The 18,906-nt window shown below is 51.7% G+C and overlaps 1 protein-coding gene across 2 annotated transcripts in view; it reads right to left on the bottom strand.

Moving 5' to 3' along the window:
- efna3b (ephrin-A3b) overlaps positions 1–18,906 on the bottom strand; it is a 52,112-nt gene that overhangs the window by 9,577 nt on the left and 23,629 nt on the right. For both annotated transcript variants that reach the window (XR_010332843.1, XM_064354310.1), the window contains exons 2-3: positions 2,584–2,870; positions 1,620–1,685 (exon numbers count right to left, since the gene is read on the bottom strand). Coding sequence is in view for 1 of the 2 variants with exons in the window: in XM_064354310.1 (XP_064210380.1) it covers positions 1,620–1,685; positions 2,584–2,870 (353 nt within the window). In the remaining variant the exon portion in view is untranslated. The remainder of the gene's footprint in view (positions 1–1,619; positions 1,686–2,583; positions 2,871–18,906) is intronic.

The following is an 18,906-nucleotide window of genomic DNA, read 5'->3' as shown; positions in this document are numbered from 1 at the left end:
CACTGAACACTACACTGCTAACACAAACAGAAGCACTGCATCCCCACTGAACACTACACTGCTAACACAAACAGAAGCACTGCATCCCCACTGAACACTACACTGCTAACACAAACAGAAGCACTGCATCCCCACTGAACACTACACTGCCAACACAAACAGAAGCACTGCATCCCCACTGAACACTACACTGCTAACACAAACAGAAGCACTGCATCCCCACTGAACACTACGCTGCTAACACAAACAGAAGCACTGCATCCCCACTGAACACTACACTGCTAACACAAACAGAAGCACTGCATCCCCACTGAACACTATGCTGCTAACACAAACAGAAGCACTGCATCCCCACTGAACACTACGCTGCTAACACAAACAGAAGCACTGCATCCCCACTGAACACTACACTGCTAACACAAACAGAAGCACTGCATCCCCACTGAACACTACACTGCTAACACAAACAGAAGCACTGCACTACCCCGCAGGACAGAGTTCATTAAACACATTTATTTGAGTTATGCACACGCACACACTGACAGATCGACTGGAGCCTTCAGTCAATTACAAATGACACTGAGCAGTACAGGAAGCTAGTGCGGGTTAAAATAACTTGTACTGTCCTTGCAAAAAGCCTGAGAGGACACTACAGTATATTTACACTGACAGAGAGTGAGGGGGTTAGCATAACACAGCACAGCGCACTGTACGCCAGCGGCCTCTACAGTAGATTAAAACTGACACAGAGAGATGGGGGGGTGGGGGGGGTTGGGGGTTAACACAACATATATACGCAGCAACGAACCGACTGGACACCGGAATAGATTAAAAGTGACAGAGGGAGAGGCGGAGGGGTGGGGGGGGGGGGGGGGGTGGGGGATGACGCGGGGGCTTTCATCTCTGGGCCGGATAAGAAGCGCTGTGGGCGGGAGGGCCGGCGCTGCAGTAAAAATAGCCCGGTGCGTTAGCGGCGCCGCGGTAGGGCCACAGATGCAGGGCTGGGCCCCGTGTCAGCGCCACGCTAACCTCCACAGGCCGACCCCGCGCTCACCAGCGCCGCCCGGACTGGCACAGACAGAGAGCTCCGTGCCCACCGCAGTCAGGAGGGGGGTGGGAAGGGGGTCACGAATCGAGACCCCGGAGGGAGAGAGACGAAAAACAACAGTGACAACAGGGCACCGTGACGGACAAGGGAGCCGAGGAGGGGTGTGTGTGTGTGTGTGTGTTTGTGTGTGTCTGTGTGGGTGTGTGAGTGTGTGTGTGTGTGTGTGAGTGTGTGTGGGTGTGTGTGTGCATGTGTATGCATGTGTGTGTGTGTGTGTGTGTGCATGTGTGAGTATGTGTGTGTGTGTGTGTGGTGTGTGCATGTGTGTGTGTGTGCGTGTGTGTGTGTGTGTGTGTGTGTGTGTGTGTGACTGCGCGTGTGTGTGCGGGCAGAGAAAAAAAGACGTGGGTCAGATATACAGTGTAATAAGTGTAAGAAGGACAACTGATGAAGTGATGAAAGGGAGGAAATAAAATTATCAGCAGAAGGAGAAGAGGAGAGGGACATGAGAGAAGAGAGAGGGAGAAAGAGAGAGAGGGAGTGGGAGAGAGAGAGAGAGGGAGAGACTCACTGGTGGAGCAGCAGACGTACACCCTCAGTCTCAGGCAGCTGCGGCCGTGGTGGTGGGTGGGCGTGGCTGCAGAGACACACAAACACATCAGCTGCATGTCCAACCCACACAAACATACTGTATGACACGAACAGGCCACTCCCCTAATGTAACCGTCACATGTCTGCACTAGGGTAAAGGTCATCTAATTTCATTCACAAGTGAACTCACAGGTAAAAGAATAAACCTCACTGGTGGTTAAAGCAATATTTTATTATGTAGCCAAATTAATATTCATATTGACTAAGATATGTAAACAAAATAAAATTTAGGGATGTAGTACAGTCAAGTGAAAACCACACGTCTAATACTTAATTCAGAGGAAAAAGTCAAACGTAGATAACACAGTTCCCTAGATACAAGCACAGTAAAACCCACAGATGTGATCGGTACATCAGAAGAGATATAGTATTGTAGGAGAGTAAGCACTCAGTGTAACTCACAGATGTAGTAGTGTAGGAGAGTAAGCGCTCACTGTAACTCACAGATGTAGTAGAGTAGGAGAGTAAGCGCTCAGTGTAACTCACAGATGTAGTAGTGTAGGAGAGTAAGCGCTCAGTGTAACTCACAGATGTAGTAGTGTAGGAGTAGCTCAAGTGTAACTCACAGATGTAGTAGTAGGTAAGGCTCAGTAATCACAGATGTAGTAGAGTAGGAGAGTAAGCGCTCAGTGTAACTCACAGATGTAGTAGTGTAGGAGAGTAAGCGCTCAGTTTAACTCACAGATGTAGTAGTGTAGGAGAGTAAGAGCTCAGTGTAACTCACAGATGTAGTAGTGTAGGAGTAAGAGCTCAGTTTAACTCACAGATGTAGTAGTGTAGGAGTAAGAGCTCAGTGTAACTCACAGATGTAGTAGTGTAGGAGTAAGAGCTCAGTGTAACTCACAGATGTAGTAGTGTAGGAGTAAGCGCTCAGTTTAACTCACAGATGTAGTAGTACTCCTGGCCCACGTGGAACTCATAGCCCAGGGAGAAGGCGCTGTATCGCTGGAACTTCTCGGAGAACTTGATGGGCGCGTGCGGGGCGTGCGGTCGGTTGCACTCCCACCGCTTGAAGCCCAGCTGGGGGTCGCACGTGCGGTATCCCCGGTAACTGACCATGTAGAGGACATACTGCTCCCCGACGCCCCGCTGGCTGTCGTTGTAGTGCGGGCAGTAGATGTCCAGGTAGTCGTTCACGTTCACCTGCACCGTGTAGCCTTCTCTACGGAGACTGCGAGGGAGAAATACCACAGGCCTGTCAGTCAACCCGCCACATCGCCAAGACAGACCGATAAAGCATGTCAGGAAACATCATTATTATCCACATTTAATACAAGAACGACTCAAACCAGGAAACAGGTGTGAAAACGTGAAAAAGAAAAATATCACAAAGGAATTTCATCTGACAGAGCAATCAATAAATAACGCACAAAATCATAAATAAAAATGAAAACAGTTACGTGTTCCGTTAAAAAACATAAACAATCTGGGAGTCTGAAGATGAATGATGCTTCCCGTTATCCCGCATGACCCGTGACTGCGCGTGTCTACATGAATCTCCAGACATTCAGTGGCTTCTGCGCGTGGGCTGAATACAGTCACCGTTCTGTTGTCAGTTAGCTGCCTGCTCTACAGAGAGAGCAGGAACAGACAGCGGCCCCAGTCTGAGAGACAGGGAGCAGACTCTTGTCAACAACAGCACATCCCCTGAGGAGCTGGGACAAACCTGGCACCTGCAGCCTTTGTGTAACTTCTGACTTCCTCTGAAAACCTCAAGCAGGGCCACCATTAGTCGGCTGTGATTAGTACCGCGGGTAAAAGCGCCAAGCTACTGTGGTATAGCGGGAAAAACTTGTGTTTCGTTTTTTTTTAACGCACATAGGAGTCTTTTTTTCTTCAGTATTACGCACATAGGAGTGGGAGAATGCAAGGCCCTGATAAAATCTCTGTTTTTTGCCATCCGATCCTCCCCGCCCGGTCGCCCTTCACACAACATGATCAAGGCAGAACACGTAATGCCATCTTAAAATAAAGACAGACCTGTCTATCGGAACCCGCTCCGATATCGTCGTTGGTGACCCTAGGTTGTCGTACCGGGCTACCGCGGTGAGGCGAAGGAGAGGATGAGGGGAAGTTTGTTATCAGTTCGTGCCGTGCTATGAAGTGATTATACTACAGCGCATCCAGGCATTGTAGCACAAGGCTCCAGGATTAGTTTGTTCCCTGTTGTGAAGTGATTCTACTACAGCGCATCCCGCTACGATAGCACAAGGCTCCGTGTTCACACATTTGCGTTTGCAGAGAGGGCTAGCGAGACAGCAGGTGCATAGGCGCGAGGACACGAGTCGCCAGTTTCGGTTTGATTTAGCGGCGGCGCATTCCCGGGCAACTTGAAAGGCTCAGCTGTGAACAGAGCCCAAAGACGGCCGGCAGGGGAAACAGAAGCGTGCGCCCTGGAGCTTTACACATCTACCGAGAGCGTCAAAACAAATCACACACCATCGTCCCCTCTTCCCATCGCTCACAGATCACCGTCGCTCCAAAAAAGCTGCTTCTGACAGAGAGATTGAGTTTTCCCACAGTCGATAACTTTTTTGTATATCTAGCCCAAAAATGGTATCGGAACTGTAAGAAAATACAGCGCAGCATATTCACAACGGCACGTGAAACGCTTCACCGGTTGTAGTGACATGCAGGATGCAGTAGGTGTCAGTAGTGCGATACTCCAGTAATCCGCGCCACTCACTCTCTCTCTCGCTCAGTTCTAGGTCACTTCTCCAGGGAGATTATTATTCAATTATTAAATGAAAATCGAAAATGCTGCTACATCCTTCTCCCTACCTGCTTCTCTTTCCCCCATTCCCTCTCTCTCTCTCTCCCCCGGTAAGTCTCTCTGCCTCTCTCTTGTTCTCTCCCTCTAGTTTGTCTCTCCCTTTAAATCCTGCCCCTTCTTTTCTGTTGCCCACACATGGAAGATGTGATGGATGCACACAGCATTTCTCTCCCAGCATTTGTCGCTCCATCCATCACCCCCCAACCCCCTTTCCTCATGAACCCCGCCCATCAGAAATCAGACGGAAGCCACCCCCCCCCCCCCCAGTAGCATTGTGAAGAGAAAACTAGATGAATGCTTCAAGAAAAATATAGTTACACAAAGAGAGACAGAAGAGACAAATGTCAGGAGAGTGACAGATGCAAATGGGGGGAGGATATAGAGAGAGAGTGGATAGCACAGGGTTTGGGGGCCTCTTAGAGAGAGAGAGGGGAAAACGGACTTGGGGAAGAGGGTGCGCTGAAAATGAGAGAAGCAGGAAGGTGTGGGCAAAACCGGCGTGATTATCACGGGAGAAAGAGAGAGCTCCGTATGTGCCGCTGCGTCCCTCCTCACTCACTACCACAGTGCGTTCCTTTCATGGAATTAGCATTTACATATTTTATTAATTGTATTAAAAGCTTTGACATTACTAGAGGACTTTTATCGCGGAGATGCGACCGGTTGTGAATTAAAATGGGGGGGGGGGGGCTGCAGGAAAAAGATAGAAATATGTATTTAATATTTTCAGAAGCGTGGAAAGGGTGCTGGGTTTGGAAGGGAAAACAGGGGGAGGAGGCAGAGAGAGGGAGTGAGATTTTAACAAATCAAAGAGCGCAAGAGGGGAGATGGGGATAAAGGATGAGAGGAAAGGATATGTATACAGAGAAAAAAAGGAGGTGGAAAAAAATGACAGAACAAGAGAGTGAGCAGGACTATTTTTAAACCCCGACAAGGGAGAGAGAGAGAGAGAGGGAGAGAGAGAGAGAGGCACAGTGATAAAGAAAAAGAGAAAGAGGCACACTGAGAAAGAGAAAGAAAGGAAGAGAAAAAGAGAGAGAGAGCAGAGCAGTCTTCCCGAGGGTGTAATGAAGTGGAAAATAAATGAAGTGATGTGTTGCACTCTCCCTCTTCCTCTCTCCCTCCCTCCCTCTCTCTCTCTCCCTCTCTCTCTCTCTCTTTTGTTGTCTCATCACCAATTTCCTTTTTAGTGAAGGATGCTGAGCTAGTTAGTAAAGACAGCAGGATCTGATGAAAGAGGGAAGAGGGGAGGGAGAAGAGAAGAGAGAGGAAGGGTGGTGCAGCTTGACTGTCCACCGACTTAGGCTTCTATAAATACAGAACATCACAATACTGTACGGAAACTGACATCAAACTCCCGAGTATCAGAGGCGCTGAAAGGAGACAGTACAAAGACTGCCATTAGCACGAGCTACACCCTGCTCCTCATTCACTTTTAAGCAGCTCTTGTTCTCCTTTGTCTCTTTCCTATTTTCTTTTCTTTGTCTTTCCTGCCCGTCTTTCTTGTCGCGGCTCGTTGTTTGTCTGTGAATGTGAGCGCAGTCCCGCGTACGCGTGTGCGCACCGTGGCGGCGAGGACATCGTTTAGACCGTAATGGAGGACGACGCGCGCGGAGCCCGGTGATGCCTCTCCCACAGAGGTGCTGATTCAGGACGAGAGGGAGGAGGAGGGGGGCGGGATCAACCGGGGGGGGGGGGGGGGGGTTCGGGATCACGGTGTCACCGGTTAACACAATCTCCTCAATTACAGAGGAAACAGAGCCAGGGAAGCGGCTCAATCGCGTCCACGGAGCCGAACGGAAGCCCCTCCTGTCAGACGCCCGTCCCCCAGGTTTGTCAGAGGAAACCGGCCCAAAAGCCCCGGGAAACCGCGCCGCCGAAATTCATTCTGCGGGACGCCAGGAGACCCGGCGCTCGCAATCAGCGCGGATATCTTACCCGGCGCGAGCGCGCCGACGGAACCCAGCTTTTACACCGACTCCGATAACATTCAACTGCAATCCGAGGCAGTTTTACATGAAAAAGGGCAAACGCTCCTTCCTGCTCACCTCCACTCTTTCTCTCTCTCTCTCTCTCGCTCTTTAACAAGAAAATAGGCTTCCTTGGCATGGAAAAGGAATGGTGTCACCAAATAGCTTTTTAGAAAACATTACTGGGAAGGTCTGACACCTAAACCTCATATAAAACAAAATGATCATTTCCATCTGCTGTTTTCCCCCCTTTATATTCTCGGCTGAAACTACAGCACGCCCTGCGATGAATAGGAAGCGTGTCCTTTATCCTGTAGACGCTGCCGGAATGCCCGGGCCTCCCGCTCGAGGAGCCGCAAACACCCCTTAACTCCCCTGAGCTCCCGCCGATCTCCGCAGCCCTCACCCTCCGCCGCTCACTCTTCCTCTCCCACTCCCACTCTCCCTCCCTCCTCCTCCTCCTCTCTCTCCCTCCATCCCTCAGCAGAGACGGTGGTGAATTATTGAAAGGTTATTAAATTCAGAAACATCGCTCGGCCCCGGGCTTTTACACTGACTCAACATGTACTCACAAACACGCACGCGCACACACACATGTACTCACAAACACGCACGCGCACACACACATGTACTCACAAACACACATGTACTCACAAACACGCACGCGCACACACACACGTACTGACAAACACGCACGCGCACACACACGTACTGACAAACACGCGCGCGCGCACACACATGTACTCACAAACACGCACGCACGCACACACATGTACTCACAAACACACACCGACACACACGCACGCACAGACACAAACACACACACACTCACAAACACGCACCACGACACATGTACTCACAACACACCAGGCAACACACACACGTCTCACACACACCACACATGTACTCACAAAACACACACACTCACAAACACGCACGCATGCACACACTCACAAACATGCACGCGCGCACACACAGCCCAACACTCGCACACACATGTACTCACAACAGCAGACACACACACACTCACAAACACGCACGCGCGCACACACACATGCCACAGAACACCGCGACAAACAACACCACGTACGCACACACACCACAGCACTGCACACACACGACACCACACACAGGAAAACACACACGCACACACACACACACACAGGAAAACACATACATACGCACACACACACATACACAAATGCACGCATACACAAACACACACAACCATACACACACTCGCAAACATGCAAGCACACGCGCGCACACGCACACACAGACACACACACCGACAAAGCTCCAAAAATATACGGTGACACACCGAACGCAACAAAAAGCTGAAGATCCACCATCACCGACTATAGTAATTTATGTACCATCACTTAAAGAGTACGTGCACATTCACTCACGTGTGCGCATTCACACACTCACACACACGCACACACGCACACACCCTGCACTGGCACAAATCTTATCCGGCGTGAAAGATCACACACCTTTAGCTAATCCCCCTGTTTGTAAAGACACTTATGTTCAGTGCTTAGGTCACGGAGAGCATTTTCAGTGGCCTGGCATGGTGACTGATACCTGGCAGGAGGAAATACAGCCCTGTGAATGCGAAGCCACTATCATACATGATTACTCAGCACGGTGGCGACACTGAAAATATTAACCATAAACATGGACCGCAAACTTCAAATCATGTATTTTACCAGCGCGAATATTCGATCTGATCTCAAAATGCACGTCCCTTCCCTCTGAACTCGAGCGGTGCGGGGACTACGCTATCAGATGAAATGACATAATGATATCGTTTGCATTCTGCAGAAGAAAGGGAGAGGGTGTGCAGATGGGCTAATGTGCGCTATAATTGCACAGATAGAATGACACCCAATGAAAACAACTTGTTCAAGACTGGAAAATGATCGGATCAAAAAAAACTAAAAACCAAAAAAAAACCTTCCGCTCATTCGCGCTCAGTCAGAGCCGCCATGTGTTTCCACTTAAATAATTTACTGATCTCGCCCCACACTGCTTCGTTGAATAGCAAGGACATTTCACTTGGCTGGCTGAATATCGCAAACCTGCTAATTTCATAAATAATGTTTCTGAAATGAGTGCCGCATAAAGGGAGAGAGAACAGAAACCTCGGCCTTGTCGACCTCAGTGTTTTTTTTGCGCGTGGCAGAAGGGCGGAGGGGTCTCGGCTAAGGGTAGAGCGCGTTCCGCGCTCCGGAATCCTCTCTCTCTCTACGTACGGCGACCGATCCGCCTCCCTTTCCCACCTGCTGAAAGCCGCGGCTTTTAGTCTTCCTTTGTGCCTTCCGAGTGTCCGAGGTCAGGATGCACCCTGGTGACACCGCCCGTCGGAGAGAGAGAGAGAGAGAGAGAGAGAGAGAGGGAGAGAGAGAGGGAGAGAGAGAGAGAGAGAGAGAAAACCGGGACGGCGTGACGAGGCGACGGGCCGGCGGGGCCGCCTTGACGACGGTCGCTCCGTGGGCGGAGTATCAGGCCGGATGGGGGCGGAGCTCTCCCCGGGGAGGCGGGGGTGGGGGGGTCCGGCAGTCAGAGCAACGTGGGCGGAGTATCAGGCCGGATGGGGGTGGAGCTCTCCCCGGGGGGGTGGGGGTTGGGGTCCGGCAGTCAGAGCGACGTGGGCGTTGAAAAGCATTACCGTGTGTGTGTGTGTGTGTGTGTGTGTGGAGGTTAACACAAGTGACCACTGCATCGACTGCAGCGCTTCAAACACACCCGGGGGATTCGCCTCAACCTGTATCCGAGCAGACTCCACCGGCTCACAGCTGCACCAGACCACCAGGAGTTTTTTTGTGTTCTGGGATGATTTAACCTTGAGGGCAGCAGGTATTTACAATGGGACAGGACAGTAAGTAATCTGTTCCCTGTTACTGTGAACACGGCGCATCCATTAGCCTTGGCCTGGAGGAGGCTGAACACTGCCTCGGCCCGGAGACCACGCTGTCAGGACTTCAGCTGCCCGGAGATCAGATTTAACACGGTGCGAAGCGGTAAATAAAGGGGATTTTTATGTGGAGCTGTAAAGCCTGCTCGACCCCATCTTTACAGTACAGCGGCAACACAAAGGCACACGCGCTTCCCACAGCCAATGCCACGCGGAGACGTGGCGCACGCTTTCACACTGACACGACGGGAAAGAGGAGAACGGAGAACGAGCGGAGAGAACGATCAACGAGGAGAGAGACGGAGAAAGGAGGGCAAAAGGATGAGAAGTCGGAGACAAACACCGCACCACCTCAAAAACCATACCACTTGACACAACACAAGTGAGAGCGGAAAGAGTGAGGCAAAAGTAATAAGAACAGTCTACCACACACACACAACCCAACACACACACTCATACCCACACACACATACACACTCATACCCACACACACACGCACACTCATACCCACACACACTCACACACACACACACTCATACCCACACGCACACTCACACTCATACCCCCCCATACACACACACCCCATGAGAGCCCATTGCACCCTGGTTTCCACTTCACAGGGACTTTTCACTGACGGGCATTTCCAGGACTTGAACAAAGCCCACACTTTCTCTGGAGCAACACTGTGATGTTGCCAAACTCAGCATTCTACTTTCATTTCATCCAATATATGCAACAGTGTATTATTATTAAACTACTGCTCACTCCTTAAACTTCATCGTGGATCAAGCACACTTGAGAATCTTTATAAAAACAGAGGAAATCATTATAACAGTGATAGCTTTTATCATTCCATCAGCATAGTATTGATCATATCATACTGTCAACACTTTTCTATTAAATTAACGAAAGCAACTTGAAAGAACTCTCTCCATCTCAAGCCAAGAAACACTACCCAACGGAACACATTATTAAGACTACAAAAAAAGAAAAAAAAGAAACTACAATCATCGTACGCAGTTCTGCTTCCTGTATTCACGGGAAACGATCCGTACCGAGCGACGCGAAAAAAACAAGCAGCCGGGTCCACGAAGCCAGGTCCTCGTGCCCCGGGGCGGCGAAGACAGCAGGCGATACGCAGAACACCGATCCACATCGGGACTAAACTGCTGCACAGAGCCCTTTCGCAGAAGTGCACACGCCAGCAGAACACGACGCAGCTACGCTACTGCACAGTCATCACCGCTAAAGAAGGGCAGTGCTAGCGTAGCGCCACGGAAACCGGCGGTACGGCACCGTTTCCCACCCGACCTCTGACCCCCCACCCACCCCCCCCACGCACTCAGCCGTCAAGCACTAAAAATAATAAGCACGCTATAATGGAGAGCGGACATGGGTTGGTTCACATGGGACGGGGACTATTGTTTTTTTTCTTGACCTCCATCATCGGGGACAGCTTTTATGCGCCGCGGTCGAGAGTAAATACCAGGCCGAACGATCTGGATTAAGGCACAATAAAGCGCTTAATTACACAGCGGCTGCGTTTGGCCTACGGTGGCCAGTCTTGCCGTTTGACTGCGCCGAAAGGGAGAGGGGGAACGCTGCCTTAGCACTTCTCCTCAAGATGGCCGCCACTTTTTTTCTTTTTTTTTTTTCCCCCACCCCGCGCGCGAGCTCCCGGCGTACCTCCGTCGCCCGGGCCGACGCCGGCTGCGCGCTTCGCCCGCGCGACATTCCGCAAGGTCAGACGCAGGCCGAGAGGACGTACGTGCGCTCCCGGAGCAAGCCGCCGAAACGTCGGCTGTCTGCGAGGCACGTGACTCCGGGCGAACACGCACAGCAGCCAATCCAGTTTCTTTCTTTTTTTTTTTTGTTTTAACCTTTGGCAATATTTCATGACTGGAAATGAGAGCGCCATTATAGAATGGGGGGTGGGTGGTGGGGGTAAAAGGCACCGAAAATGATGACAAAAATTTTGATGACCGCTCCTGGTTTCGTTCCAAAGCCGTTTTCGTAACGGCTGGCACGCGGCCAAACCGCGCGAGCATTCGGACGCCTTAATGACCAGGCCGCGCCGGTGAGGGCCGCCGTCGCGGCGTACAGGTCAGGGGGCGGGGCCCGCAGCGCCGGACCCGCGGGGGCGTCGCTCACAGGTGGGGCGCCGCCGCCGTACCCCGGAGCGCGCTGCTTAACCCGAAACGCGTCGTTAAACACCCAGCTGCCCCGACAGATTGCGTGTAAAAAAAATAAAATTTAAAAAAAAAGGATGTAAGGCTAAAACGTAAAATATGGCGGCGCAGGTGCCAACTGAAGCAACTATTTTACGGGCGTGGCGCTGCAGGGTCCGCGGGCGGAGTGCTGCCGTAGACACAGATGGTGCGGAGGAAAGCTGAGCGGGGGGGGGCAGGCGTGCTTTCTGACACAGTCAGGGAAAAGCTCATTCATTAAAGTATTAATGCAGTTAATTACCAAAACGCTCAGACCCCTCATTTCCTAAAATGAGGAGATTTAAGCACATTCAAAATGAGCTCATTATTCTTTAACTGCACTCCGGCTCCTAATACGCGCGGTTTCATTGCCGCCGACGTACCTAGAATTAGACCGCGGCTGGGGTAATCGATAAAGTCGAAAGGGCGGACGAAGAGTAGGCAAAGCAGCGCAGTAAGGGTCACGAGATAGACTAAAACACTTGTCTTTAGAAATAGCCTGCAGGGACCTGGACGCGCTGTATAAACAGCTGGCATGCAGGAGGGCACTGAGGGGGGGGGGGAAGTCCACCCGTGACACTGCTGGAGCGGGTCCACAGTCGGGGCAGACCTGTGGAAAGCCAATGAAGACGCACGCGGAGTCGATTCGGGAGGCTCGGAGCCAACCCGGGGAGGGGAAAAGACCGGCCAGGGAGGACGGGAGAGATAACCAAACCAACTGTGCTGCCGGGTGCAGTGGAGCCAACAGCCGACTCAAAGAGAGAGAGAGAGAGAGAGAGAGAGAGAGACAGAGAGAGATGTAGACGGAGAGCGAGAAATGAGGGGTAGAGGACGGAGCTGGGGAGAGAGAGAAGGGAGGGAGAGAATGATCAGGGAGGGAGAAAGGGACAGGGTGGGGGGTGGCAGAAAGAGAGAGAGAGCGAGAGAGAAAGGAGATAGGGGCAGCCATCAGAATGTTGCGTGACCCCTGCGTCTAAATCATCACACCCCCACAGCTGTGCGCCCCGCTCTCCATTCCCCCGCACACACACGCCCAAAGAGAAAAATCTCGTTAAGGGAGCCATTTTAATTAGTGTTAATTACTGCAGACGCTCGCCTCGCTGTCAGACTGTGTCCTGACTGTCGCTCCCTTTTAACGGATATCAGAGGGAAGGAGACAGGGATCGGGGGGGGGGGGGGTCCGACTCCAAACGCCCGTAAAAATGCAATTACGTGCGAAGAAAAAAAAGTTCTAAATGCAGATCCGTATCTGATGACTTCCAGCTCGATGTATTTTATCTTGTTTTTACACATGGGTGCATTATTTTCTGTTTCGTAGCCCATAAGGCTAGGTGTTGGCAGGAGTTTAGGACACGCCACACCAAGACGGCTTATTTAGAATTTCAATTGGGACGGCAGAGGTGGGAGGGAGGGAGAGATATAATGAAGGAAGCGGGAGGAGGCAGAAGATGAGAAGGGGAGAGATAGAGGAAGAGGGTGAAAGGGGGAGGAAGAAGGGAGAGATGAATGGATCGATCCAAAGAGATAAGGAGAGAAGGAAATGAGAAATTCTCAAACAGAGGGGGGAGAAAGAGCAGATTAAGATATTTTGCATAGAGTTAGATAACTCGGAAGAAAGGATGGAGGGAGGGAGAGGGGAGGGGAGCAGGGGACAATGGGCAGAGATGAAGAGAAGGAGGAGTGACACGTGCACATTAACAGAGAGAGAGAGAGAGAGAGGGAGGGGAGGGAGGAGTGGCGAGAGCGCGGACAGTGGGAGAAGACTGGCAGTGCGAAAAGGAGGAACGAGAGAGGGAGAGAAAGTGAGAAGGAGGGTGAGAAAGGACGGTGTGAAATGGAAAAAGAGACGGAGCGACGGAGAGAGGGAAGGGCAGAGAGGCAGCGGGGGCAGAGCTGGGCCTCCGCACCAGCGCCCTGATCCTGTGAGCCGTGGTTGCTCCTGCCGTTCCCGAGCTTTGCTAACACAATGTCCCCGTCACACCTGCACAACCGGCCCCAACGAAAACCGCTTTGACACTCTTCCTCTCTGCCGGCACCATGTTTACTTCCTTCACAGTTCCTTCCCTCTTCCTTTCCTCCCCCCCCCCTCCTCAATCTCTTCATTACTGCACCTCCATCCTTCTGACATATCTCTTCTCCCCTCCCTTGCCTCTCTCCATCCTTCCACGCCCCACTTATCTGCTCCCACCTCCATCCATCTCTCTATCATTCCCCCCCTGCAATCCATCCTCCACCTCCTCCTCTTTCCTTCTGCTCGCTTCCCTCCTTCCGCACTGTTTTCATCCCCCGGTTATTCCTCCATTCCTCTCGCCCGTTTCCCCTTCATCGACATTTGCCTTTCCCTCTTCCTCTCTTCTTTCCCCCTCTTTTCTTCTTTCGCTCCCGTTTCTCTCGCTCTCTCTCCCTGATATTAAATTTTCATTCCCTGCAGCTCAGGGAGAAAAAGGCTGACAGCTGACAGAGGGAGGTAGGGAAAATAAACAGAGAGAGAGAGGGAGGGAGGGAGAGAGGGAGGGAGAGAGGAGGGTGGGAGCCGGTGTGCGGGGTGCATGAATGAAGTGTGTGTGGTGCATAACGTGGATAGTGAGTAACTGTGTGTGTGTGTGTGTGTGTGTGCGTCTGTAGGCGTGTATGTATGCCTGTGTGTGAGTGTGTATGGGTGCGCACATTTGTGTGTGTGTGTGCGTGTGTGTGCATTTGTTTGTGGGTGTGCGTGTGCATTTGTGTGCTTGTGTTGTGTGTGTGTGTGTGTGAGTGTGCGTTTGTGTGCTTGTGTGTGTGTGTGTGTGAGTGCACGTTTGTGTGCTTGTGTGTTTGTGTGTGTGTGTGTGTGTATCAGAGGTTTTTGAAGTCAGACAGTAGACAGGCAGCAGTGGCGGCTGAGTACACTGTAAATCTGTGCAGGGCTGCATTTGTGCATTTTAATGCACAGGAAGCCTCAGGTGCTTACTCTGCTGTCTGAGCTTGTGGTTATGCACACTCATACAGAACAGTCACTGGACACAGTGCGTGGCACTGAAAAGTTAATGTGAGATCAGTGGCAGAGTTATGGGCAGGACATGAACCCTTCATGAATGTTCAATGCATTCCATGCTCATCCGGAGCAAAGCGTACGTCCCAACACTCAATGAAAAGATTTTATTTTTGTACAACAGCTGTGATTACGAGAACAAACTCCGTTATTTACAAATCTGTTCTCAGAGGAGCAATAAACCAGATTCACCGCACAAACAAACTTTGCACATGCTCACTGTTCACAGCTAGATTCCTTTCCCCCATTTAACCCCCCCGCCCCCCCCACCCCAACCCCAACCCCTCATCCCCGCCAACATGCGCACAAGTTCACACTCATAGGCAGCGACAGTAACTCAGTGATTGACAGCTGTCATCATCATCCAGGGAGTCATATTGACTTGGCATGGCAACAGCAATCATGAGAGCGAGAGATGGAAAGAGAGAGCGAGGGAGAGAGAGTGACAGAGGGTGGAAGACAGGGAGAAAGATGTGTCAGTGGAGAAAGTGAACTTGAAATGAAAAACTGAAACAGAGACAGATGGAAGGACACAGATAAGGAAAGAGAGAAAGATGAGGAAACCGAGGGCAGAGAGCGAGAGAGACGGATATCAGGAGAGAGAGAGAGATGGGAGGAGAGAGAAGGAGCGGGTGAAAGTGGAGAAGAGAGTGTTCCACTGACTGGCTGTCTGCTCTGACAAAGACTCCTCGTGTTTGTTGGGTGAGAGAGCCGACCACAAGATAAAATATTAACGTGGAGCTCCCCTGGCTCCCCGTGAGCCGGGGTAACTGGAGACATCTGGGAATGCGCACAGGACAGGGGGTTAATGGACACATATACATACATACACCTGCTTCCCATTGACAGCCATTACGTTACAGTGCTCTGCCTTGGGATGTGCCATTTGCAGAGGGAGGCTGTACAATCACACACACACACACACACGCACGGACGGGTGCACGCACACACACACACACGCGCGCACCCACAGAAAAAAAGCCCATTACGCAGAACGTAAGTGCGTGACACCTGCAACACACTTCAGAATGTGCGAAGCTGATTGCAGAAGCGCCAGCTTCTACGCTCTTAACAACTACGCCGTGATGCTGTAACGGCGTCCTTGAAAAGCCCTGAGCATTAATCTCCCGCCGAATTTGAACAGGGAGCCCCCCCACCCCCCACCCCCCGTGAAGGTCACCTTTCGGAAGGACTCAGACACGGAGAGATGGACTCGCCCGACCCGCCCGCTCGGCTTCCGCTGACCCGCCTAGCGAGCGAGCGAGCGAGCGAGCGAGCGAGCGGCCTCTCGCCAGCGTAATGAAAGGAGCGGGCCTCTCAGCGCTCGTGTGGTCCCGCGAGGAGACGCGCGCGCGCGGAGAGAGAGAGAGAGAGAGAGAGAGGGGGAGAGAGAGAGAGAGAGAGAGAGAGAGAGAGAGAGAGAGAGAGAGAGAGAGAGAGAGAGAGAGAGAGAGAGAGAGAGAGAGAGATAGAGAGAGAGGGATGCCGCGGGGTGACGGGGCATGGAGCCAGACGCTGGACACGGGGCGGGGCACTCTGGGTAGCGCTCTGGCGGCGGAGGTCGGCGCTGACTTGGGGCGGCGAGGGCGTACGCGCTCTGCGCTCTCCCTCCCTCCGCACACGCGAGCGAGCGAGCGAGCCTGTGTTCTACACGCCAGCGCTGTGCCGCTCCTGCCAGGACGTCAGGTTCCGGCCAATAAAAACCCATTTTAAATACAGCGGCGGAGAAGGGAACTCCTGGGATATATCTATCTATGTATATCTCTGTCCGTGTATGTATTTATAGACTAAGCACATTTTAAGCTGGAAGAGTGAGAGAGAGATAGAGAGAGAGAGAGACCTTTGACACTCCTTCATTGCAACCAATCAGAGCATCAGCAAGATCTATACATACGCTAAATAAAAACAAGATAAACAAAATAAAAAAATAAGGAAAAATGGACCACTTCAGACACCACATGTACCTTAAAGCAAACACGTGTGTCCCCCTCATCACCAACACAGATTGCATCCCCAACACCCCAGATTCTCTTAAGCCCTTCAAACGGGGAAAGAGAGAGGAGAGAGAGAGAGAGAGAGAGAGAGAGAGAGAGAGAGGGAGAGAGAGAGAGTCATTCAAGGATGAAGAAGCATTAACCCTCACCCGAACACACGGCTGCCCCCCCTCGGGAGCCAAGCATAAACGAGTAAAATGGAGGGATGACAGACAGGAAGAGGCAGGGGCCTCTTCCCCAGAGAGGGCTGGAGCAATCATTCGCACTGATCCTAAAACAACAACATCCTTTCCGTCTCTGTCTCTCCCACCTTTCTTCTGCCTCTCTGCTTCTCCCCAGATCCTGTTCCTGCTCCTCTCTCCTCGTCTCTCTCTCTCTCTCTCTCTCTCTTCCTCCCTCCCTCCCTCCCTCTCTCTCCAGGATTCTTCACGGTTGGTCTTCTCTTTCCCTCCCTCCATCCCCTACATGCATCTCATCCAGTCTCCTCCTTTAATTATCTTTACCTCATCTCCCCATCCATCTCTTCTTCCCCCCCACCCCCATTTCTCTCCATCCATCCGCCCATCCCTCTTTCATCTCCCATCTCCGGATCTTTTTGCGCATTCCCCCCCCTGTCTTCTCCCTGTCCCCCCTCTTCCAATTCGATTCATCTGTCGACAGTCAGTTCAAGCCATCTGCAGGCCCATCCCTCTCTTTTCACTGAAACAGCCACGCGTCCGCACCCCCGCCGTGTCGTCCACTTCATGAAGCCTCCCCTTAATACAATCGAGATACATCGCCTGGACACGCCACGCTTTCGGAAACCTAGCCGAGCTCATAGCTCATCCCCCTCTTCCCCGTTTCTCCCACCACCCACCCTCCCCCCATGCTTCCCTGAAACACCCTTTTCCGTACAGACACCCCCCTTCCGCCGCAGCCGGCTCGATTTCTAACAGACTTCTGAACGTACGCCACGGGGCGTTAGGAGCGGGCGGGTGCCAACGAACCCAGTAATAAACGAGGAGAAGGACGAGAGAAACCGCCGCGTGGACACCGGGGCCGACGGTATTAGCGAAGGAAACACCACTCAGAGTACCTCACGCTGCATGCCTCCCCCCATCCCCCCCTCTCTCTCTCCCTCCTCTATCCACCCCCACCCCCCACCGCCAACCCCCCTGCACTCCTCCTCTCTCCTCTCCCTGTTTCCGTTCCAGACACACATTAACCCCCCCATTCACAGCCCAGCAGGGAGTCATGTTCTTTAGAGTTACTTCGCTGAACATTACTGACACACCGAGAGAGAGGCGTTAGGGGGGGGGGGGGGGGGGGTTTTGCCCGAAACAGAACACCAGAAAGAAAGGAAGAGATCTAAATGTAATTTATAAATTAATTGCACATCATCCATTAGATTCCCCTTTGAGTCGCATCTTATTTGAACAAGCTTTTGCACACTATTATTTGCCATGTCTGCCATATAAATGTCACACTTTCCGAAGAGGAAGAGAGAGAGAGAGAGAGAGAGAGGAACAGAAATAACCAGAAGATGGGGAAGGAGAAGAGGGAGGGATGAGAAGAAGGAGTATCTGAATAACAGGTAGAGGTGAAAGGCCGCAGATACACAAGCTGCTGGCCCGCGCTGTGTTATTAGCATTGATTGTCTCCTCACTCAACTGACTGGCTTTCCGGTTGTTTTGAAATAATAAAGAAACAAATACACCCACGAGAACTGAAATACTGCACAGCCTCAGACCCAAAACACCACAAACAGGCACACAAGCATGCTGCAGCAATACATGCACACACGCAGACGCACACACACACACACACACACACAAAGATGCACACACACACACGCCGGCACAAATGCAGAGACACATATACACGCACACACACGTGCACACACAGACACACACACAGACATGCATGCACAAACACAGAGACACACACACACACCTGCACAAATGCAGAGACACACAAATGCATGCACAAACAGGGAGACACACACACACATGCAGTACTACACAGACACGTGCATACACAGACACACATGCACAAACACACGCACACAGGCACACACACACAGATACACACACGCACACACAAAACACCCACCCACAAAGGCAAGTTGTTTTTCAGCTCTGCTCTGTATCAAAGTATCAGTATGTGTTTATTAGTTAGATTGGTGCGGTTCAAAAGGCTAATGCACACTAATAGATCCATGGCGTTTTAACACTGCCTGACATTATAGTCGATAGACAGCAGAGGAGAGGAGAGGAGAGGAGAGAGGAACCATTGAGGGGGTGGAAGTAGGGAGAGGGAAACAGATACAGAGC

The sequence above is a fragment of the Anguilla rostrata genome, chromosome 1, assembly GCF_018555375.3.
Source record: "Anguilla rostrata isolate EN2019 chromosome 1, ASM1855537v3, whole genome shotgun sequence".
NCBI classification, from domain to species: Eukaryota; Metazoa; Chordata; class Actinopteri; order Anguilliformes; family Anguillidae; genus Anguilla; species Anguilla rostrata.
Note: the sequence above shows the minus strand (reverse complement) of the source record. Positions and strands in the feature narration are given on the sequence as shown.